We start from the raw sequence: 24,477 nt of genomic DNA, 5'->3' as shown, positions 1-24,477 counted from the left end.
TGATCTGCCAAATCCTTTTTGTGAAACAAAAAGGAAAGCGCATGAAATGTTCATAAATCATCTCATCCTTAATTTAATCGAGCAACACGTTTTCGTGCAATTTATTTGTTTAATTGAGCACGTGAAACAGCGGTGATCGTGTGTTGAAATAGTAGTTGCGGCAGACCGCTTCTCACGCTCGCCTGAAGACCATAGTTTGAAACTTGAAATCCAGCGGTGGTGGCGTTGGATTTCCAACCTCTCATTCCTCGCCTCAAAAAACAATTTCCAATTTCTAAAAATGACAAAAACGCACCAGAAGAATGATACAAAAGGAAGGGAGAATGAGGGGAAGCAGAGATCCTGGAAAAAGGAGGAGGAGAAAACCAGCCTTCCCTCTTCTCTCTTCTTCTTCTTCCAATTCATACGCGTGAAGAAGAAAAGAGCAGAGCGGACGGAACCAAGAAATGCATATGATGCGGCGAATCAAGAACATCACCTCCGGTCACCCTTCCGTCCCCGATCCCGTGAGTTGCCCATCTTCCTATTCCAGTTTGGGCTAGCATACTCATTTTGTTTGGAAATTATGTTGGATCTGTTTACCAAGCAAACGATGTAATGTTCGCACAGGATGTGAAGGTTGGAAAGAAAGCTACAAATTTCGATGATGCAGTGGACGTTCTTACAGAAAAATCTATGGCCGACAACAAAATATCTACTCTAGATCAACATATGGCTTCGTCAGATGTGAATGTTGATGCAAGGACATTGACATCTAAAGCAACAACAAAGGTCGATCAACTACCGAAAAAAATGCATGGAATGGCAATCAGAGATAATAAAGTAGATATACAACATGAGAAGGTTATTTGCGCAATGTACTTTTGTTTGAAATATTACTTTTCAGTGCATTCTTACATATGTAATTTATGATGTTTTTGCAGGAGCAAGATGATGTACTGGTAAATGGCAATGGAACTATGCCGGGTCAAATAATCACAACCACAATAGGTGGACGAGATGGCAGGCCTAAGAAGGTATCATTATTTTGTTAACATTGTTAAATTTTAGTTTAATTCAATTTGCTTACTTTGCCAAATGTTGATAAATTCAGTGATATACTTTCCTTATCTGCTTGAATCACAGCTTGTTCATGCTGATGTTTCCTTTTTGCTTTCTCTATCATCTCGAACTGGTTAGATGATTTAATACTAAAATGTTGCAGATGATGTCATATAAGGCTGAGCGCATTGTTGGAACAGGTTCATTTGGTGTAGTTTTTCAGGTTTTTTTTTTTTTATAGATTTATTTATCTATTTTTTAAGATTTCAAACAACTGAAACGTTGTAACTTATGGTTCTTTTTTCTAATGCAGGCTAAATGTTTAGAGACAGGAGAAGAAGTTGCAATCAAGAAGGTTTTACAGGATAAGAGATACAAAAATAGGGAACTACAAACTATGCGCTTACTTGACCATCCAAATGTAGTTCAACTAAAGCATTATTTCTTTTCGACGACCGACAATGATGAGCTCTACCTCAACCTTGTTCTCGAATACATCTCCGACACTCTTTATCGTACTTTGAAGTATTACAATCGCATGAACCAACATATGCCACTCCTTTATGTAAAACTGTATACCTTCCAGGTTCACATTTTGTTGCTCTACCATACTTCTTTTCCAAAGATTTCTCTCTCTTTCTTACTCTTTTCCTAACTAAATGGATTGTTCTTATTTATGACTGCAGATTTTTCATGCACTTTCTTACATACACCAAGTTGTAGGGGTATGCCATCGGGATATTAAACCGCAGAACATATTGGTAAAGATTATATTGGAGTTACATATGCTGATATGCATTCTAGTATAAACTGCTCATTTTGTGCAAATGACATGGATAGAAAGGCCATCACTTCTTAAACACTCTATCGAACTAAACATCTATTGTAATAGTACATTTAGTGGATGAAAAGTGGGAAAACTATCCAACTAGCTAGCTAGATTCTTTACATGAATATAAGGATAAAAGGTTATTTGCAAATGTATTCCTAAGCACATTATAGTCCTCTAATGCAAAATTATGAAGACGTGACATTATTCCAAGTGTTGGTTTAATCTATTTATCAATTTTCAGGTTAATCCTCACACTCATCAAGTAAAACTCTGTGATTTTGGCAGTGCCAAAATGTTGGTAAGTAAGCTAATGTGTGCTTGACTCTTGTATAGTTGTTTCCTATGATATCTCATCATCTCATTTCAGGTTCCAGGGGAGCCTAATATATCTTACATTTGTTCACGGTACTATAGAGCACCTGAACTTATGTTTGGTGCCACAGAGTACACCACTGCTATTGACATATGGTCGGTTGGCTGCGTGTTGGCTGAGCTTCTCATTGGACAGGTAACAGTGTTCTTGGGTGGTTAGTTATTATGCCATATAGAGGCAAATCTAGTATTTTGATGATTTGATTACATACACATTTATCATTCCATTTAAAAATGAGTTTATCTTCATAGGATGAGGGCATAGGCTAGATTGCTTAATGCCTATTATGTGATTGTCTGTCTTGTATAAGATATTGAATAAGTTTATCTCCATGAGTATGGTGAAGCAGTGTAAACTAATTACTATATGAATTCCTCTTGCAGCCTCTATTTCGAGGGGAAAGCGGTGTTGATCAGCTCGTGGAAATCATTAAGGTTATTTTATGTCAATGACATTTGTCTTTTCAATAATAATTTTTATCTCACTGATTGTCGTTCCTTCTCAGGTTTTAGGTACCCCAACAAATGAAGAAATCAAGTCTATGAACCCAAATTATTCAGAGTTCAAATTTCCATGCATGAAAGGTCACCCTTGGCATAAGGTAGTTGAACCTGTAATATAATGATGATCCTCTTAGTAATCCAAACAATAACGCACCATGTCTACAACATGCAGTTTTTTGCAAATTCTGTACCCCCTGAGGCAATTGATCTTGTGTCAACACTACTTCAATACTCACCTAATTTGCGTCCTACAGCGGTAAGTATATGATACATCCAAATAAAAATAAAATTTTTCTGTTTCACTTTCAATGTAGTAATTAATGTCTTCTCTACATCTTGCTAGTTTCTATTTTGATCATTAATGGTTTGCCATTGGTATGTATTCCAAGTGACATAAACATGTTTGTCATCATTGATACAGTTGGAGGCATGCGCTCATCCATTCTTTGATGAATTGAGAGATCCTAACACATGTTTGCTTAGTGGCAAACCTCTTCCTCCTTTATTCAACTTCACATCTAAAGGTAATGCCTTGTTCACCTTCCTGTCTAATCATCGTCCGTCCGTCGATGGTCCTTTAAATGAGATTTAAACATGTTTGCAGAGCTTGAAAGCGCTTCTCCTGAACTAGTTCGACGCCTCCTACCCGAGCATTGAACTAAACTCGGGGTCAAGAAGTTTAGGCTGAGTTTGGTAGAGAGCTTCTTTTTCCAGTTTTCCTGATGTGGTCAATGGTTGGAATTCAAGATGATAAACAAGAACCATTTCAGTTTTAAGGCTGCAGTGTGTGCTTGAAGTGCAAGATTTTGCGGAGACTTGAAGAGACAGGGAAAGAGAAAGGATTCCTTCTTCAACAGACAATCTTGAATTATATCTGACACTACTGGCAGAGCAAGAGAAAGGTTCCTTCTTCAGCAGTCAGTTTTCTGTTGCATTACCATTGACCATTTCTTGAACGTACGTAGCCTCGTTGTACAACCCCAACAAAATCTTATTGTTCATTGTATTGATCGATTAAAAGGTTCTTTGGTAGCAACGGCTCATACTTTTACCTCTTCTTTTCCATTTCTCCGTTTCATTCATTTCTTATAGTAAAAGTCATAAGAGTACTGCCTCTTCCATTCCCCTGACCTGGTGTTATCCGGTAAAGAGAACATGCATTTTGTAAGAAAGATAAAGGTTTGACTTCTAGGTCCCTCCCCTCACACAATGTCAAATATCTTGTCTGTCTTAACTTTAATATGAATTTTCAGTAAAGGTTAATGACTACAGCAAGTAGCAGGTTAAGTTATAATTACATGATGTCCTCTCTATTTGTTATTATCTGACTTGGTAAAGAGGACAGGGGAAGAAGAAAGTCCTGACTCCACCAACTATGTTCATTATTATGCGTATATTAGAATAAGCTAATAGTGAAAGGCATGTTAGGTGAGATGTGGATGGGAATTGGAGGTGGTCAGTTGACAAATCACAGGGACACATAAAAGTGGTGGTGGGGAAGAAGAAGATAACGACGAAAGATGGACAGAGGAGGTCAACTTCTGTAGAAACTCGAACATTTCTTTCAAATGGTTGCATGGTACAATCTTTGTACAGTCTTGACCTTTTCCTCTTTTTTCTTAGTTTCTTATGCTGAAAACTATGAAGTCAGGCCAACCAGATTTACCCAGAGCTGCATTAGCTGAAGCAAATCTACAAGAAAAGCTAAAACATAGGTCAATGAGAACAGTTAAAACAAAACAAACAGAATTATACTAGACAACAATGTATGAAAGTGTTAGTTAGCTCCAATGATTAGATGAAGGTTGCTTTAAGTTGAAATCGCCGAAACCCTACCTTCTAAACTCCAAATTAAAAAGGCCATCCTCTTGCACATCATATCAAACATCTTACGAGCTATCCTTAAAATACCACTACTGTACAGTAGTGGCATCTTCTTTGCAGCCCCTCCATGGAAGATCTCACTGAGGGGGTTCCAAAAGCCAACATGTGTTCGTTCAAAGTTTTCTTTTCCCCCACTTTGTTTAGCGTCAAACTAATGAATCTCATCATGATTAATTCAATACTGCAATCTCTTTTTCACGCTGAAAGAAAGGCGATAGTAAACATGCAGTGGCAAACTAAAGCCTTAATCCATTAATCCTGATCTCTCTCGCATGTGATCCACATGATGACACCACTTTGTGTCTAAATATATAAACAACCAATGCATGTGCTCCATGGTTCCTAATCCAGCATGAGGGGCCATTAAAACAAACTCTTTTGGCTCCAAATTGTACGGACGATTAACTTTAGCACCTTCTCTTCTCCTAATTATGATTAAAGAGAATAATTAACATGATCAAATAATTACATTTGAAGGGACACAGTCTATACTAGTTTGCCCAATGTTTGTGATGTGATATATATATATATAATTCTGACTCAGTGAAAAATCACATGAGTTATGTTGCATGCTGCTCCAATATATGTTGAAGTCAACCTCTGACTTTGAAGTCAACAGGTATTCAAATTAACTTAAGCCTTGTAATTTTATTTAAATTTTTACTATTATTATTATTATTTAAATTTCTACAAGAAATCTGAGTCAAACAAACTGACCTGCCGTGGCCTCGCATGTAAAAGGAATTGATTCGAGGAGAATAAATTAAACAGAGGAAATCCCCATCGCTCATGCTTCATCCACATCTTTTTCAAACAAGGCAGCTTCAAGGTCTTCATCTGCCACTATCGTTGTCCCCTTCACGCGCACAAAGCGGGCCCCGGCCCAGCGCGTCCTCCATAATACTGTCCCTGGCACGTGCCGTTCGCCTCCCTCACACGTGCGCTGCACCTCCTCCCCCCCTTCCCTTCACATGCGCACATTAACTGCATGCGACAGCAAGTGGACAAAATACCCGGTTTAATTGAATTAACTCCACACTAAACAAAAATAACATACGATAGTGGATTCGTCATCCACCACCACCACCTCGCATACCATATGAGTGCAATCGTAGACCACCACGCCATATCATTCTATCAGCTACCTAGGGTTTTCTCCGTCTTCCTTCCTTCCTTCTTCCTTCCTTTTCCATCTTCCGGATCGTCGAGAGGCTGGAGCTTGGCATGGACACAACGCAGTGGCCTCAGGTTTCTTTGTTAATTTGTTTTCAGCTGGGAGTTGGTGTTCATCTTTTGTTTCCCGGAATTTATTGGCGCCGGATCGATCCACGTCTTTAATCCTTCAAAGCGGCAGCAGCTTACTTTTCTTTTGCTTTTCTTTTTCTGCCTTTTTCCCCTTCCTTTTATCTCTGTGTTTGCTTTAATTGCCTTTATCTGTGCGGTGCGGTGCGGTGCGGTGCGCTGACATGAAAAGCATCCGTTTGCTTCTTTCTCGCGCAGAGCTTCTGATATAGTTAAAGCTTTGATGATAAATAATGATCCGGCTTACTTGACTGGTTTCTGATGGTTTGGAGGTCGATCCTTATGGCAGGGGATGGCGCTGGGGAAGGCCATGGAAGAGTTTGGGCCCTCCGCGGCCTCGTTGAGATCGCCGGAGACAGCGGAGATGAAGAGTAGCAGGGCGGTCAGGCCGCCGCGCAAGGAGAAGCCGCCGCTGAAGTGCCCCCGGTGCAACTCCGGCAACACCAAGTTCTGCTACTACAACAACTACAGCCTCACGCAGCCGCGCTACTTCTGCAAGGCCTGCCGCCGGTACTGGACCGAGGGTGGCTCTCTCCGCAACGTCCCCGTCGGCGGCGGCTCCAGAAAGAATAAGAAACCCTCTTCTTCTTCTTCTTCTTCCTCCTCCGCCACCGCCATCAATACTCCCAAGAGATCCCCTGCCGAGTACCTCAACCTCTCCGCCACGACCTCCGGAATCCCGCAGCAATGCGTGCCGCCTGTCGAGTACAACTATATTAACGGTCACTGCTCAAACTTCTCGCCTTTCTTGCCGATGCTGTCCGCGCCATCGGCCGCGGCGGAGTACCTCTCGGGCTTCGGAGTGCAAGAGCTAATCAGACCGCCACCGTCCATGAGCTTTCCGATGGACGGAGGAGTTAACGTCGGAGGGTACGGCGGCGGGGGTAAGCTGCTGTTTCCGCTAGCGGACGACATGAAGCCGGCAGTGGTGCCTTCAAGTGGCATTAATGTGGCACACCAACTGTTCGACGAAAATAACAACAGGCAAGGCGATGAGCTTCCCCCGCCCGCAGGCTTCTGGACTGGCCTCATGAACAACAACGCCGGAGGACCATGGTAGAAGAAGAAGAAGAAGAGTTGCTCGATCGATTATATCATGCGTTTCAATCAATCCACAACACCTAATTATAATTACATGATATGATAATTATATTCACTTCCTGTTTAATTAACTCTTTCCAAATTGTTGCTCATTTTATATATATCTAGCTAGCTAGAAACTGGTTGATCTCGTGTGGGATGTGGAGGAACTGTAAGATGAAATGTGGCGAATTAAGAACCTTGTAAGAATTGAGTGTAATGTTTGTGAGGTTGCATGAGTTCCATTTTGCATTTGCCATCATCTAACTATTCTACCTGCAGTTTTTCACTTTTGCCTCGAGATGTGTTGCAGGTGATCTGGCACAACAAAGTGAAGACTGATCAGGAGATAGGTTAAAGGGAAGAGGGCCATTCTAGGTAAGAACATATTTGGCTTATAGTACTCGATAAACTTGTAGCCTTGCACTTTTTATAATATTTGCCTAGTTGTGGTGCCACCTATAATTATCATCATATAAGAGTAGCATGCATGCTTTCCTTTTGTATATATTATTAAACTATTTCTTCAATTCCTGTTGACATAATTGAAACGGAAAAAATATATATTTATAGCCTATGTAATATATATATAGCTTAGTTATAATTAATTAATTCTACACAAAAGAAACAGATTTATAAGAGTATATCATTAATGTTTTTCTTTGGGATGGAAATTATACTTAGTGATCTACAAAGCTTATGCTTCTAATAAGAGAATTATATATATATATATATATATATATATGGCATTTTAACTAGAATTTTCATTTGCATGTATCTAAGGGGTGTAAGTGTGATAATAATTATTTAAGGAATTTATGTGATTGTTAGGATTTGAGAATTTGCAACTCCATTTGAAATGGGATTACAAAACTTGGAAAGGAGATTAAATTTGTGGCATCTGATGACTTAGATATTACCTTATAACTTAGTACAACAGAGGCAAAGTAGTCTTCACGAGATATCTAATTAATTAGAGGATGATAGATTTACTACAATGAGGAACGGATCAATTTTCAACAGACATATTTTCAGAAAAAAATCTCTTCCACCATCTAGTCAATTTGACGGTTGGATATAAGTTGGTACTATGATTTACCTCCCATTATGCAATTTTGGGACAGACTGAGACGAACATTTAGAATGAATATAATTATTTTTTACTATAACAGTGGTAAAGTAGAATATTTTTCCTCCCTTAGGTAAATGATTATTTAGTTTGTTTTGTGAATTGTGCCAGAATTAATTGGAATGATAATATGTTCTCTTTGGTCCATAGAAATCTACAATCCCACAATTTAACTATCTAGTCTACCGAGCATATATAATTCTTGAAAAATATTTTTTTAAAAATATAGGAATATTTTCCTTTGGAATTAATTTTCTCTGATTTTGTTGACTCAAATACCAAATAATCCCTAATTAAATATTTTTAAAATAAAATGAGTGGTTGTTTATGATTTTAAAGGATAAGATAGACCAACTAATTTAATTGTCTAAATGAGCTGATTAACACGGTTATCTAACACAACCAACTACATTAATGGTTAACTAAGGATCATATCGGATTGCTTAATACAAAATTTTATATTAAGCTCTAAGTTTTCTTTAAAAAAAACAGTAATAATCTAAAGAAAACTATTGGAAATTTACATTTCCTCTGAGGAGCTACGACATCCCTTAATGCATAAAAAATGTGTCTAAAGAGCATTTAAACTATAGGTGTTATCAAATATTAATACCTTAAATTATTATTCAATAATATTAAAGGATAATTTTTTTTTTGCATGTTTGGAAACTAAAAATGCACTGACCCAAAAAGGTTTAAGCACAAATTAAACATATTTTTCTTGTCAAAATATGTAAACATAATTGAAAGAATATAATCGCTTACCTTGATATATTGTAAGTGTCCAGTGTAGATGGAACTTGGCTTTAGATCTAGTAATCTCAATTTTTTTTTTTTGCCAAAAGGATGGATTAATGTAAGGAGGATTGCATGGAAGTCAAAATGTTCTTCACCGTTTACTCAATGTAAAATTTAGATTATTTCTTTGTCAACTTTTGCTATGTCCAAATCAATTGAAAAGAAACTTTCGTTCCTCTCAACTCATAAAATGTCACTTTTGCTTGCGTTGAACCTCGGCTCACCCTCCCAAATTAGTACCCGCACCCCTCCAAATGCCCCCTCCTTCCTCTCCTCCTCCTCCTCCTCTCGAGCCCATAATAAATCTTTTAACCTAGGTAGAGTTTATTCTTCAATTATCCACTTTTATAGGTAAACTAAACCTAAATCAAAATTATGGTGTTCAAATCGACAAATAATTTTATCCGAAAAAAAAATTGAAGAGATTTAAAAAAAACAAATTATATATCTTATTGTCATTTATAATCTTTGATAATTTTAGATAATTATATGATATATTTTGGACAAAACTTGATCGATCTTAAAATAAAGTTACTAATTAAGTAAACAAGCTAATTAACTAATGATTGCTGTTAAATGATATTATGTCAAAATTTTGATTTTTATATTTTGGGATGACTTTAAGTATTTAATCATAGTCAAAATTAAGTATTTTTTGAATGTTTGAGGTTCGTGCATTTCAAATCTTTCTTATGATCGTCGTTTGTCATTTCTCTTATAAATTTTCATAATTTGAATAAATTTTAATTAACATTAAAGAATATTTTTATATAATTATTAAAAAAGTTCTGAATTCTTAAGGGGTGTTTGGTTGATGAGTTTGAGAATGAGGGAATGGAATGATAGTAAAAGATAATGTTTGGATTGTAGGTTTGGGAATGACATTTTATGAATGATTACTAGATTTATGGGAATCAACCAAACTCATATAACTTGATGAGTTTCGTTTCCATTCCTATTCTCATTCCATCCTACTATCAAATCCATACTCATAGTCATTCCCATCATTTAACCAAATATCTCCTAAATAATAATAAGAAGAAGAAGAAGAGGCATAATTTCTTTTTTTTAAAAAAAAAAAAAATCTCTTTATCAGATTTTTTTTTTGGCATTCTATCTTTTACCAAAACTCTTTCTCATTCTATCTTTCTCCCAGTCTTTGTTTTTCATTTCATTTCCATTTCCATTTCCATTTTGTACAAACCTAATTATAATTGTTTTTCCCTTTCCGCAACTAAAATCTTTTTCAACTTTTCACATTTTTCTAGATGATAAACGGGCATAGTGGAGCAAACTTCATAACTTGATCTTTCATCACACAACAATACAGGGAGGTAATTAGGATGGTAAATAAGTCAAATCGAGTCGAGGTGTGCTATGAGGTATTTAAATTTATTTAATAAGATAATTAAGTTAAAGTAAGTTAAGTTTAAAATGAACTAAGTATTTTTTTAATGATCGTTCAAGTTTGACTTGATTTATTTTTGATGAATTTGAGCTTAGTTTAAGTTTAGTTCATTTAGATGTTATTAAGTTCTTAATTCAAACTTATTTGATTATTTGAAATTTTTACTTATTTGATTGGTTATTGAACTTGATAATTTAAACTTGTTTATTTATTTACTATTTTGATAAGGATTTTATTAATGAATATGATTCATGAACATGGTTCACGAACATTAACAAGTTGAACATATATTATTCAAGTTTATTTACTTAATTTAATGAGTTGATCAAGTTTATTTATTTAATTGATTTTATAGGCATTGAATAAATACAAACAAATTCTTACCACGTCAAATAAATTCTTGAATGTCATGTTCATTTATAGTATTTTCTAAAAGAATAGGTTTTTTTTAAGAAAAAAAATTAAAAAGACTTACTAAATTATGTATATTATCAATGAACCTTCCATATATTTTATACTATTTTTTATCCATAGGGTTATGGTATCGTGGTAAGACATTAAGGTTATCACTCAGGTACACGCGGTTCGATCCCAACTATGACGTATTTGTAGAATTTTTTCTCCAAATGGGAGGTGCAATCAAAGAATACTAGACTTCTGGGTTGGCCGCTACATGCATTTCCCGATTTACCCTACTGACCGGTGGAAAATTTACATAGAGCTGGGCCGGTCACCCTCAAGGTAGTCAATGAGGCTAACTGGGATTATCATTTTTTTTAAATTTCTAAATTAAGCCCCCGGGGCTATGGTAAAACGGTAGGATATCTAAATTGTCACCTAGACACCCACGGTTAGATCCGCAGCTATGGTATATTTGTAGGAAATTTTTGTCCAAATAGGGCACCAACCAAAGGATGTTGGGCTTCTGAACTGTCCACTGCGAGTGCTTCCTGATTTATCTTGATGATCGGTATAAAAATTTCATAGGATCAAACTGATCATTTTCAAAACTAATCAATAAGATTAACTGAATTTACCATTTTTGTTGACATTCCTTTTCCCGGAGTCCTTGTGCAAATGCTCCAATTAATATTACGAGAATTGCCGAGGGAATTTACCGAGTCGCACAAGTGTATCATTGAACATATTGTCTTAAAGTCTTTTTCCTTAAAGTCTCTTGAGGGCTCTGCTTAATATTGAATAAAACTAGAGAAATATCATAAGAACAGAGTGACAAATTCATTAAAAGAAAAGATAGATTCGACTTTTAATGTACTGAACCATTGTTGTGTTGGGTCAATTAAGGTCGTCAAGAGGACGTGCAACTTGACCCCTCTCAATATATTGATGAAGAATGACCGTATTTTCAAATCAACATAAGTGGCCTTCCGGATCGGAAGAAGCATTGTACTCTGCCACATGAGGAGTACATAAATGATGGGGTAACTCTTCTCGTAATTAATATCTCCTCTGAGAAGGGGGTTTGTCGAGCGATCATCCTCTTAGAAGAGGAAACACTAACGGGATCTTCCTCCGACAGATTACGAGTAGGCGGGGGGCATTGTAGGTAACGAAACAACATATTTATCGATGATCAACCTTTTATCGAGTCGATATTTAAAAGTAATACATTTAGAGCTGTGAGAAACAAGGGTGATTACCGGCGGTTTCTCAACGAGCGACGCTTCCCTTCTTTTTCATATGGGTCGAGATTCCTGTTCGATCGTCGACGCTCCTCGAATATTGTTGCAACCAACAGAGAGATTTTCTTACATAATTTAGAATCTCAACTGCCTTCATTGGGATTAGGCAGTGAAGGGCGAGAAGATCCTGTTGGACCATTGCGGGCCGGCTTGAAGGGAGGTTGGATAGCCTGCAAACACAAAAATAAAAATCAACCCTTCTCGAACTCTCAACAGAACACTTGCATAAATAAATTAAACAAATAAACTAAAAGTAAAAGACAAAAGAGATTTACTTGGTTACAACCGGGGAGGTTGTTAATCCAAGGAAGATGAAGCGTACTAGAATATCTCCTTCAGGCGGAGAAGCCTTTTACAACGTTTAAGCATAGAAACAGGAGCTTAACTCTAAACTTAAAGCACACAAGCGTTGGAATTATAATTCTTGAGTTGTTGCAAAAGTTTCTGGACCAAGACTATATTTATAGCTTTGGTCGGGGCGCCCTGAGGGTTCCGGGCGCCCTGGGGGATAAACATTATCCCCCAACGTTGAGATCGAATCAAAACTCGATCCGATCAAAAAGTCAACTCCGGATGCCCGGAAGGGTTCCGGGCGCCCCGGACAGCTCCAGGCGCCCCAAAGGGAAAAGTCAACCTCGTTGACTTTTTCCAGCCCGAGTCTTCTGCTCCGGCTCTGTTCGCCTCAGACCGAGTCTTCCGCTCGTTTGGGTGATCTCTGCCATCCGGAATAGGGCTCACCCGAACCCAACTTCCGGTCTTCTCGAGCAGGCTTCCGCTCCGGCTTCTCGTCCCTCGGAATCGTTGTGTGCTTCCTTCTCGTCTGCCAGCGTACTCATCCGTAGTCTTCGTCCCTCGGTCGCACCCCGTGTCGACTTTTTTGCTAGCTGCGTCTCTTGCTCCTCGAGCAGTCTTCCGTTCCGGCTTCTCGTTTCTCGGAACCACCGCACATTTCCTTCTCGTCCCCTGGTGTACTCTTCCACAGCGCCTCATCCCTCAAACGCACCGCGTGCCGTCCTTCTCGCTAGCTGCGTCTTTCGCTCGACTACCTATGCTCCTAAGATCTTGCATACTTAGACACAAGGTTAAAAACACACAGGGCCTAACTTAACTTGTTGATCACACCAAAACAACTTTGGGGTTCCAACAATCTCCCCCTTTTTGATGTGAGCAACCCAAGTTAAACTAGGATAAAATAGACATGAAAATAAACTAACTAAATTTTCAATTAAGTGCAAAAAGATAGAAAATTTAAATTTTGGTCTACCTCCCCCTAAACTTATACTTTTCCTCTCCCCCTTTGATCACATAAAAAAATGGGGTTCCAAAAAAAATCTAAGGGTTAAGACTTAGAAAATTTTGAGAGCTTTGAAAATTTTTGCAATAATTTTCACAAAAGCAGTCTTAAAAAAAATTCTAAGTATCGCTTTAAGTAAAAACAATTATGACTTAGCCAATTTTGTAAAAATATTTTTGAAAATTCTAAGTAAAAATTTATGCAGAAATTTCCAATTTCTGAAAAACTTTTAACTTAGGAAAAAATATTTATTTATTTATTTTTATTTAAACAAAATTAGTTCTCAAGTTATTGCCATTTCTTTAATGTCATTATGATATCTAAATTTCCATTTTAGTCTATCATAATTTCTCAATCATAATTTTTCAGATTTAAAATAAACAATATTAAGTATGCAGAAAGTTCTTTCGACAACATAATTGGTAAAAAATCTTTCGGCAATGTTTCTAATTTGTAAGATTTGTTCGACAAAGTATTTTGTAACTCACAAGAATCTTTTGGCAATGCTTCTAATTTGCTAAATTCTTTTAACAAAAGATTTTCTAATTTGAAAAACTCTTTCGACGATTCAATTTCGAATTTGCAAAAATCTTCAGGCAACTTTTCAATTGATTTAACCAATTGTTCAGAAGATAGAGACCATACCTGACTTACCTTGTTAGTTGTTGATTCTTCCCCTGTTGTATTGCTTTCTTCCGAAGTCTCTCCCCCTTCATCAAAGCTCATCTGAGATGAGCTTTGTCCTCGGGATGGAGTTCGGCTGTCATGACAGTTTCCTCATTCTCGGGCTGTTCTGATGGTGACTTGGTGTCCATCGAAGAGTTGGATTCGACTTCAGCTGGTTCTTCGTAGATCTTTAAGAACTTTTCTCAAAGTTCTTTTGCACTTTTGTATTCTCCGACTCTGTCGATATCTTCATCTGGTATTACGCTTAGAAGATGAAATTCAGCCCGAGCGTTTGCCATCGATTTGTTACGTTGCTTCTCGTTCCAGAGATATTTCTTGATTTCTTCTCCATTCGTTGTCTTTGGTGCTTCATAACCAAATTTCATAATTAATGAAATATCAAAATCTGTGTTTAGATATACCTTCATGCGTTGCTTCCATAAAGCAAACTCCCCCTCGAATGCTAGTGGGTAGATGTTTGGTCCGGCCATTATCTTTGCTTCGATTGGCAGTTAGTCCTCTTGAAGCATCTCGGCTTTGATATCACTTGTTGGACCGTTGTGGGCCGGCTTGAAGGGGGGTTGGATAGCCTGCAAACATAAAAACAAAAACCAACCCTTCTCGAACTCTCAACAGAACACTTGCATAAATAAATTAAACAAATAAACTAAAAATAAGAGACAAAAGAGATTTACTTGATTACAACCGGAGAGGTTGTTAATCCAAGGAAGATGAAGCGTTCTAGAATATCTCCTTCAGGCGAAGAAGCCTCTTACAGCGTTTAAGCACAGAAACAAAAGCTTAACTCTAAACTTAATTACTTAAAGCACACAAGCGTTGGAATTACAATTCTTGAGTTGTTGAAAAAGCTTCTGGACCAAGGCTATATTTATAGCCTTGGTCGGGGCGCTCTGATGGTTCCGAGCACCCTGGGGAGGATAAACTTTATCTCCCAATATTCAGATCGAGTCAAAACTCGATCCAATCAAAATGTCAACTCCGGGCGCCCGGAAGGGTTCCAAGCGCCCCGGCGGGGTTCGGGAGCCCCAGACAACTCCGGGCGCCCCGGAGAACTCCGGGCGCCCTGGACTGTTCCGAGCGCCCTGGACAGCTCCGGCGCCACGGAGGGAAAAGTCAACCCCTTTGACTTTTTCCAACCCAGGTCTTCTGCTCCGGCTCCGTTCACCTCAGACCAAGTTTTCCGCTCCGGCTCCGTTCGCCTCAAACCGAGTCTTCCGCTCGCTTGGGTGATCTCTGCCATCCGGAATAGGCTCACTCGAACCCAACTTCCGGTCTTCTCGAGCAGGATTCCGCTCCGACTTCTCGTCCCTCGGAATCACCGCGTGCTTCCTTCTCGTCCGCCAGCGTACTCATCCGCAATCTTCGTCCCTCGGTCGCACCCCGTGCCGACCTTCTCGCTAACTGCGTCTCTTGCTCCTTGAGCAGTCTTCCGCTCCAGCTTCTCGTCCCTCGGAACTACCACACGTTTCCTTCTTGTCCGCCGGTGTACTCTTCTGCAGCGCCTCGTCCCTCGGACACACCGTATGTCGTCCTTCTCGCTAGCTGCATCTTCCGCCCGACTACCTGTGCCCCTAAGCTTCTGCACATTTAGACACAAGGTTAAAAGTACACAGGACCTTACTTAACTTGTTGATCACCAAAACAACCTTGGGGTTCCAACAGATCCAAGCAAATATTCTGGTTGATCTTCCATAGCTGCTCTTTTGGATCGAGTCATCGTAACTTTTTGTAACGATTTCCCATAAACAGCGCCAATTTGATGGTTCCTTTTCCCTCTTGTTCGGGCTCCTCCTCCTCTACAAGCCTTCTTCAATTGCGGGGATAATGAGATTTGAGATGATCAAGAAGATAAGAGAAGAATAATAGAAGCATACAAAGAAGAAGAGGAAGAAGAAAAGATGTCTTCGCTAGTTAGAAGAAGAAGACAATCATACCTCAGAATTACCGTCAAGGATACTTATGTAGTCACCAGAAAGAGAATCTCCACGTCATCTCCCTTTACGCTTCTCCCCTTCTTCCCGCCTAAGTAAGTGAGGATGTAATTTCGGGTCTTCTGGTGATTTGTTATCAAGCAGCCAATCCTTGTCTGCCATGTAAAATGAAAAAGGTTCGAGAAGACCTTTTTAATGCTCATAGTTTTTTCCCCATTATCAATCAACATGTGTTCTCAGTAAGGGATTAAGGAAACCGCTTCTGACATTCCTCCTCTTAATGATCGCCATGTGTAGATGATCGAGAGCTTGCCAAACCTTTATCGGCATTGTCCTAAGAGCTTGCATGTCATTGCCCTATTGATCCTTTATCATCTAGAGGACTTTAATATTGCTTGGCTGTCCTCTACATTGCTCTACTGGCCTTAATAAAAATATTGTCCTGCTAACCTTACTAAGAATATTACCCTGCTGACCTTAATAAGAATATTACTCTGTTGATTTTTTTAAGAACATTGCCTTGTTAGCCTTAGTAAGAATATTGTCCTGTTGACCTTAATAAGAATATTGTTATGCGGGCTTAATACGAATATTTCTCTGCCAGTCTTATTAAGCATATTGTGCTATTAGCTTTTCTAAGAGCATTGACTTGCTGGCCTTATTAAGAATATTACCTTACTAACCTTACTAAGAATATTACCCTAATGGCCTTAATAAGAATGTTGTCATGTTGGCTTTACTAAGCATATTACCCTACTCACTTAATATGAATATTATCCTGTTGGTCGTACTAAGCATATTGCCTTGTTGGCCTCCGACACTCAGGTGAAATCATTAACCATCACATGTCATTCTAAGCTCCCTAGATTCAGTAACTAGTTTCGGTTCAAAATCAATTAATGGACATAGGAGCTCGAAATGATATAGAACCAGGTCCTATATATTTATCTAGTTCTCCTAATTATATCTATACTTTTAAAAATTAATTTATTATAATATATTAATAATAATAATTTTTTAAATATAAATAAGCTATTAAAAAATCTGTCTATTTTAAAAAATAAAAATTATTCCAATCAATTGTTATTCCGTAGGGGTAAATAAATGAAGTGGAGTAAAATGAGAATAGGGTGGGGTCATTTTAAAAGTTGGATACGTCATCTGATATTTACAAAACTGAGCGCTTCGGTAAGAATAAATTGAATGGAGCAAACAAAAGTTTTAAGACCGAGTCTCCCTGATCGTTGCGTGCGTAGCCGGACCCGGATTAGTGCCCAAACAAGACCGGTGTTGCCGACAGGCGACGCGATATGGTTTTCGTTTCCTCGCCTTCCCTGTCACACCTTTCATCGAACATGTTGAAGGCAACAGTGGAAGAGGAAGGGGATCGGCGCTGGGACGAGATGCAGGCCGATTGCCTCATCAATATCTTCCGCCGACTCGCCCTCGGAGATCTCGCCGTCGCCGTCCCCTTCGTCTGCAAGTCCTGGTACCGCGCCTCCCTCGACCCTAGCTGCTGGCGCCGCCTCAACTTCCGCTCCCTCGATTTCACGCCCTGGAGTCCTTTCTCCCGCGCCTTTGCGCTCCGCTACCGCCTCCACTCCCCCCTCTCCTTCTCCGCCTTCCTCCGTTTCGCCCTCCACCGCTCCCGCGGCGTCGTCGACCAACTCGCCTTCCCCCTCTCCTCTGCCGTCTCCATCCACGACCTCGCCTATGCCTCTGTCAAGTGAGTCTACGCCTCCTTCTGGTTTCGTCGCCCTCATCGCTCACTACCTGTTCGACGAATTTGCTCATCGGTTATTAGCGCAGATGCCCGAGATTGAAGGCGCTGGCTTTGCCGGACAACCTGATGCTGGAGGACGACCTTCGCATCCCGGAGCTGGTGCGGCGGTGGAAGGATCTGGAGCATCTGGAGATGGAGACCAAGCCCTCCTCGTTCCTGGAGGCGGTCGCCGAGATCGGCCGTAACTGCCCGCGGTTCGTCGGGTTGAAGGTGCGCGGGCTAATCGGGCGCGAGGACGCCAAGGCCCTGGCGCGGTGCCTGCCGGAGCTGAAGCACCTGGAGTTGAGCAAGTCCTACTTGACCAAGGACGAGCTGTTGGTGGTCATCGGTGGCTGCCGGAAGCTGGAAACGTTGACCGTAAAAGATTGCCTCGGATTCCAGGCGGACGACGAGATTCTGAAGCTGGTGTCGCGCATCGAGCGGTTCGAGCACGAGGGGTCGACGCTTCTCGATGATTACGGGTACGAGACCGATGAGTCGGAGCAACAGACCGGATTCTTCCACCGGTGACGGTCTCCTCTTCTCGTCCCTTTTTGCCCTCGCCTTTTTTTTCCCCACAAGTAATATATTTTTAAAAAATCGCAAAATGTTTCAAAAATGAACTGGCTTGCAAGAGGATTGAACCGGAGGCGAACCGGAGGCGATGATTTCAAACGTTGGTGAACTACGCTCGTAACGCTGGGAAAAAAAGAATTTTGTGGTGGTTGTGTTATCGTGACGTCAGCGATGATCAAATTTGACTTGAATAAGAAATTAAATAAGGGAGGGGTTTGTTTATGTGATGATCGGCTACTCTTAAATTTTATAATAATAATTATTATTAATGATAATTCAACTCCCCAACATTATGTAACTCATGTGTGCGCGGGGCCCAGAGATAAAAAAATGAAAATAAAATTTAAAAGTCAAAAAATGGATCGATTGGATCACATAGGAAGCGAGCGGAAAGAAAAGGGGTCAAAGGGAAGCATCGGATCTGCAGCCTGCTGCCTGCCTTTCGGCTTTGGATGAGATGGAGAGATTGCCGGGGGAGTTGCTGCTTCGGATCTTCCACCCCTTGGACCATCGCTCGCTCGCCGCCGCTCGTCAAGGTTGGCCATCCTTACTTAGTGTTTCTCCTTAACTCTTCCTTCTCCGGTGGACATTGTGCCTTTTCGAATTCTTCATCTTCACTGAGTTTTCACGAATTTTGCTTTCCGTTGCACGTCTTTGTCCTGCAGCTTATCGAATTCTTCATTCGGTCTGAAAAGTTTTCTTCTTGTCGTGTTTTCTGCGGGTCGTCCATCTCTTCACAGTTCACATTTCACATTTTCCCCTTTCGAATTCTTCGTGTTGATGGAAGATTCTCAAAATTTGCTTCCCTTTGCATGTTTCCGTCCTTCCGCCGGCTAAATTCTTCATTCATGTCGATGAAGTTTGCTTCTTTTTGTAATTTTCTGTCGCCATTGACTTTTATGATTGTTGTGGTTGGTGAATTAATTCTTCACCTCGATGATTGTTTCTTCGACGTTTCGTTCCATTTGCACCCTGTAGTTTTCTGCCACCGGAGAAGGAATTAGCGACGTGTTTATGAGTCAAATAAACGATTAGTCAATTGCTAAACACAGACGCGTCTGTCTTTTATTCGTAGATCTCATGGATCTTCTATCTTATCACTGAACTTTAGATGTCGAAGAAGGAAAAAAGTGACAATTTGTACAAATCGATTTATTATTATTTTAGAGAAAAAAGAACTGTTCGTTGCGTCGTGTGGAAATACCATGTTCGTCTCTATGGCTATGAGTACTGTCGTTTCCTGAGCTTGAATCTAAAATTTATAGTATTAGTCACCAGACAAACATGAAGTTGTCTTGCTTCATGCTTAATCTGAACATTATGCAGGACGCGCCTGATCTGCATACACATGTAGGCCTTTGATTGCTCTGGCATAACCTCACTTCATGTCCTTATAGTCCCTTCGACGGATAAGGATTTACAATCAATGACTAACTAAGCTTCCTTTCATCAAGGATTCTTTACGACTAGAATTTGCAACATTAAACCAGAATTTTGTTGATTTAATTGCTTACTGAAGTCTTAATTGACAACCACTTGTTGTGCATCTCGTTGTTGTAACATAGTTTGCAGGAAGTGGAAGGCCGTGGCATCTGACGATGCACTCTGGTCAAACCTATTCAAGGAGAGATGGGGAGGAGATCGAGCGACAACATCCTATGCCCCGAATGATTCAAAATCCTGGAAAGATGCTTACATTGTGCAAGACCGATGCCACCGTTTTGGAGTGTGAGTTGTTGAGTGATCACTCTTTTCACTTCCACGAGTCATTAGAGCTTTTACCATAAGACATGCTCGACTACTCTGTGCATTTGCATCGCAGTGGCACGAAGATCATCAGAGAAGGAAGTGATTACTACCTCATCCATCAAGGGGAAATTCGAAGGTTTCTAGGCACAAGTCAGCCAATAGTTGGAGTTGAAGGCAGAGCAGCGCGTCGAGATGATGAAGAGCGTGCATCAGCGATCTCCGATAGGATTCTCTTCTTCCTTGGGGACCTTGAGACGGTCTGCACGGCTGCCAAGCGTGTGCGGATGTAAAGATTCTGGCCCAGGAGAAAGTGTACAAGTTGGAGGCTTTGATTATTCTGAAGATTCGGGCAATTGTATTTTCCTATCCTATATAATTATCATATTTGGGTCTTAGCTCAATACATCTCAATAAAGTCACATATGGGGGCGCTACGAGGTCTCAGATATATGAAGTTAATCAGGTGCTACTTCATCATGTCGACCATCTAGATGATATTATACAACTTCCTTAAGAGGATTTCAATGAAATTGAGAAAGATCTAAAAAGGATCCGAATGAAGATTCTATAGGGAGTTTCGATATCAGACCGCTTAAGACTATTGTCCTGGTTAATCCTAGAGATATAAGAATTATGTTAATCATTACTCCGATTAGGATTGACATTAGTGTTGGTGCAACATCCCTCAGGTCAAGGTTGACCTGGTTGACCAAGCTGAGTCTTGGTTTGAGTTTAGATGTTTGACAATAAGATATTGATTGAAGAAGAGTCAAGTAGGTCAAGGGAGTGACCGGATACTTGACTGGGAAGTCCTAGTGAGTGAAGCTAGGCAGATGGAAAGTCCTAGTGAGTGAAGCTAGGCAGATGGAAAGTCCTAGTGAGTGAAGCTAGGCAGATGGAAAACCCTAGTGAGTGAAACTAGGTGGAAGTCCTGGTGAGTGAAGCTAGGCAGATGGAAAGTCCTAGTGAGTGAAGCTAGGCAGATGGAAAACCCTAGTGAGTGAAACTAGGTGAAAGTCCTGGTGAGTGAAGCCAGGCAAGGGAAAATTCAGATGGATCAAGGATGATCGGACATCTGGTGTTGGGAAGTCCAAGTAGGTCAAGAGAGTGACCGGATACTTGGCATGAAAGAAAAGTCCAAGTAGGTCAAGAGAGTGACCGGATACTTGGCATGAAAGAAAAGTACAAGTGGGTCAAAGGGATTGACCGGACACTTGTTGGGGAGTCCTGGCAGGTCAAGGGAGTGACCAGATGCTAGGCATGATGTACCAACAAGTCAAGGTTGACCGGATGTTGGTTTGGGAGGTTCGGGACTTGGTTTTGGGCAAAAACCAAGTGCTGGATCGATCAGTGGATCGATCCAGGCTCTAGATCGAAGAGCCTGGATCGATCGGTGGATCGATTCAGAGGTCCCAATCGATCGGCCGATCGATTGGGACGCTGCGCTCGATAAGCGCTGGATCGATCCGTGGATCGATCCAGGCGTTTTCCCAGAGCACAGAGACGCTCTGGATCGATCCGTGGATCGATCCAAAGTCTCCCCGATCGATTGGGAACATTCGAATCGATCGGGTTCCGACCGTTGGCGTCGATTTAAGCTGCAGGCGTGCGATGGCTGCGGTATCTCTTCTCCGATTCACTCCAGATCTTTCGCCAACTTCTCCACAGCGCTCTCAAAGATCAGATCGCCAGTTCTTGAAGGATCTTGGAAGCTTTCCAAGTCAAGAGGCGGATCAAAGGCAAGAAGAGAAGCTAGGGTTAGGGTTTTCTGTACTCATTGTAAGCTTTGCGCTTGTATTTAGTTTCCCTTTCCTTTCTTCTTGTACTGAGAGTCTTGTAGGGCTTCTCCGCCCTCGGTAGTTACCGAAAAGGAGTGTTTTCATAGTGGAGGGTGCGTGCGTGGTGTGGATCCTTGGATTAGTCACCTCTTGTGAGGTGGATACCAAGTAAACCAACCTTGTTAGCGTTGTGTGTTTGTTTCTGTTATTTTCCGCTGCATATCCTTGAAGAAACAAGCCACGCCGAGCGACGAGCACGCGACGAGCTATTCACCCCCCCTCTAGCTACTTTTGGTCCTAACAAGTGGTATCAGAGCGAGGCCGCTCTTCACCGGAATCATCGCCGGAAGGGTCAAGCATAACAAGAAAAGCTAGAGGGTGAAGAAGTTGGAGCAAATTCTTCAAGTTCAAGACTTTATCAAGCTCAACTTCAAGATGCAATTCCAAGATGGACTTGGTTTTGACACAAGGGTGGCTCCACCATACACTTCTACGAGTTTCGATTCTTGGAAATCAAGAATCGAAAATTTTCTTATGATGGAGATAGAGCAATGGTTTGCTCTAATGGAAGGCTTCAAGGCTCCAAGAAATTCAAAGGGCAAAGTTCTCAAGAGGAGCAAGTGGAGCCAAGAGCAAGTCCAAAGGTGCGAGGCTAATGACAAAGTGACCAAGCTTTTGGTCAATTTATTGCACCATCCTTTGCAAAATTGGAGAATTTGAAGATGCAAAGGAATTATGGAGCAAATTGGACAAGCTTCATAAAGAGATCCCCTCCACTGTACAAGATCATGAAGAATCCAGAGAGGGTGACTCTTTGGAGCAAGACCAAGAGGAGGACTCCGAGGTTGAGAGATGCTCAACCTCCGAAGAAGAGGAAATCCAAGAAGCTTCATCCTCAAGGGAATGCAACGAAGGGAACAAGGAGGGAGCATACTCCTTGTTTCATGTTCAAGATGATGAAGCCTCCACCTCTAGGATTGAGGGGGAGCAATCCTTGGTGACGCCGGATCAAGAAGAAGGAGAAGCTTCGACATCCGGGTCAAGTGAAGAAGAAGAAGGTGGTGCCACCTTCGAAATTCAAGAAATAGCAAATGGATGAGGAAGTGCCAACCCTACACAAGAAGGTATAAATGTTTCAATTAAAAATAAAAATCATATAATATGTTTTGAGTGTAGGGAAAATGGGCACTACAAGAGCAAGTGTCCCAACTTGGCCAAGAAGAAGGACCAAGTGGCACAAAAGGGCAAGGAGAAGCCCAAGGAGACCATCCCCGGAACAAAAAGGAGCAAGGAGCACATTGTGTGCTTTTCTTGCAACCAAAAAGGGCATTACCGAAGTCAATGCCCCAAAGGGAAGAAGATGGTCAAGACTCAAGGAGGCATTAGTCAAGGGGGAGCCTCCAAGGTAAAGAAGAAGGTAACATTTATTGAGCCTACCCCTTTACATTATGGTAAAAAGCATGATAGTTCTAACTTTTATCATTTTAATGCGATTTACCATAAGAATAGGAAGCATGAGGGCTTTAAGGAAAAGAATGTGGCCCTACATGCCAAAACTACTACACCTAAGGCTAGGAATGTAGGTAAAAGTCTAGGCAAGAACTCTAAGGATTGTAGCTACAAGCCTAGAAACAAAAATGCTCATGAACTTAATGGAAAACAAAACTAAGGACTTGGTGATGGAAAATCAAGTCTTGAGGTCAAGACTTGATAAAATGGAAAAGACCCTAAAAAGGATGGAAAATATCCTATTAGGGCAAAAAGAGCATAACCTAGGTTTAGGGGTACAAAAGCCATCCAATGGCCATAGAGGTTTGGGATACAAACCAAAGGCTAAGAAGGATGTGCCCACTTACCATAGAGTTCCATATAGTTATGGAACAAACCCTAGGTCTAGTGGTCAAGCCAAAAATACTAGGGAAGTCATCCCTAAGAGTATTTTTGCAATAAATGTGACTAAGGCTTCTAAGAAGTCGAAGAAAGTCACAAACAAGGTCACAAGGGAGGCTATTCCTAGAGTTGACCTAGAAAGTGTGACCAAGGCCTCCAAGAAGCCAAACAAGGTCATTAGGAAGTTATCTAGGGAAGTTATCCCTAGTGAATACCTAGAGCATCCAAGGAGCACCAATAGGTGTTGGGTTCCTAGGAGCATCTTCTCTACCCCATAGATGGGTTAGAGAGTGTCAACTCCGATTAGAAGGGTAGTTAACCCAACTTTGAGGAAATTGACACTCAAGGAGCATTTTCAAGGTTTTTGTTAACATTTGAAAATGAAATGGAAGTATTATTTACTCCTTGAAAGAGTAGAATGTGCCTAATGGTGGAAAATTGATTTTATCTTAAAAAGGCATAAATTGGGAAAACCTAGAGAAATACCAAGTTGGGATTTTGGTATTCTCTTATAAATTTTAAGGCACTCCGGGCCTTGATTTATGTGATCACTCTTGAGGAAAAATGAAATATGCCAACATTTGAGGACATGCTTAATTTTTAAGTGGCATAAACAAATCAAGAGAAATAGAAATGTCAATTTAGGTTTTGGCATTTCTTTGAAGCATTTAGGGCAATCTAGGTTTAACGGTTTAAGTTAAAACAAGTGGTTTTGAGGTAGCTAAGTGGTTAAGGATACTTAGATAGATAATCTAGG

General features: G+C 40.4%; 4 protein-coding genes across 6 annotated transcripts; all 4 read left to right on the top strand.

Annotated features, from left to right (window-relative positions):
• The first annotated feature begins 190 nt into the window (after positions 1 to 190).
• On the top strand, positions 191 to 3,803 carry LOC122017156 (shaggy-related protein kinase epsilon-like). 2 transcript variants are annotated; one of them, XM_042574693.1, is made up of 13 exons: positions 191 to 506; positions 610 to 843; positions 924 to 1,016; positions 1,205 to 1,264; positions 1,355 to 1,627; positions 1,728 to 1,802; positions 2,115 to 2,171; positions 2,241 to 2,381; positions 2,630 to 2,680; positions 2,752 to 2,847; positions 2,922 to 3,005; positions 3,171 to 3,273; positions 3,354 to 3,803. In XM_042574693.1, the coding sequence occupies exons 1-13, from the start codon at positions 447 to 449 to the stop codon at positions 3,404 to 3,406; spliced, it is 1,380 nt and encodes a 459-aa protein (XP_042430627.1). In that variant the 5' UTR covers positions 191 to 446; the 3' UTR covers positions 3,407 to 3,803. The 2 variants fall into 2 exon arrangements, with proteins under 2 accessions (XP_042430627.1, XP_042430628.1); XM_042574694.1 differs by lacking the exons at positions 191 to 506; positions 610 to 843 and having other exon boundaries at positions 926 to 1,016; positions 1,205 to 1,241.
• A 1,916-nt stretch (positions 3,804 to 5,719) lies between these two features.
• Positions 5,720 to 7,277, top strand: LOC122017412 (dof zinc finger protein DOF1.6-like). Of its 2 annotated transcripts, none has more exons than XM_042575027.1 (2): positions 5,720 to 5,881; positions 6,225 to 7,277. In XM_042575027.1, the coding sequence occupies exons 1-2, from the start codon at positions 5,858 to 5,860 to the stop codon at positions 6,993 to 6,995; spliced, it is 795 nt and encodes a 264-aa protein (XP_042430961.1). In that variant the 5' UTR covers positions 5,720 to 5,857; the 3' UTR covers positions 6,996 to 7,277. The 2 variants fall into 2 exon arrangements, with proteins under 2 accessions (XP_042430961.1, XP_042430962.1); XM_042575028.1 differs by lacking the exon at positions 5,720 to 5,881 and adding an exon at positions 5,902 to 6,146.
• A 9,884-nt stretch (positions 7,278 to 17,161) lies between these two features.
• Positions 17,162 to 20,486, top strand: LOC122016954 (F-box/LRR-repeat protein At3g48880-like). Its single transcript, XM_042574396.1, has 3 exons — positions 17,162 to 17,691; positions 17,775 to 20,031; positions 20,126 to 20,486. The coding sequence occupies exons 1-2, from the start codon at positions 17,276 to 17,278 to the stop codon at positions 18,256 to 18,258; spliced, it is 900 nt and encodes a 299-aa protein (XP_042430330.1). The 5' UTR covers positions 17,162 to 17,275; the 3' UTR covers positions 18,259 to 20,031; positions 20,126 to 20,486.
• LOC122015662 lies at positions 18,761 to 20,342 on the top strand. Its single transcript, XM_042572664.1, has 3 exons — positions 18,761 to 18,839; positions 19,876 to 20,029; positions 20,126 to 20,342. The coding sequence occupies exons 1-3, from the start codon at positions 18,761 to 18,763 to the stop codon at positions 20,340 to 20,342; spliced, it is 450 nt and encodes a 149-aa protein (XP_042428598.1).
• Positions 20,487 to 24,477: the final 3,991 nt, after the last annotated feature.

Source organism: Zingiber officinale, chromosome 8B (genome assembly GCF_018446385.1).
Source record: "Zingiber officinale cultivar Zhangliang chromosome 8B, Zo_v1.1, whole genome shotgun sequence".
NCBI classification, from domain to species: domain Eukaryota; kingdom Viridiplantae; phylum Streptophyta; class Magnoliopsida; order Zingiberales; family Zingiberaceae; genus Zingiber; species Zingiber officinale.
Note: the sequence above shows the minus strand (reverse complement) of the source record. Positions and strands in the feature narration are given on the sequence as shown.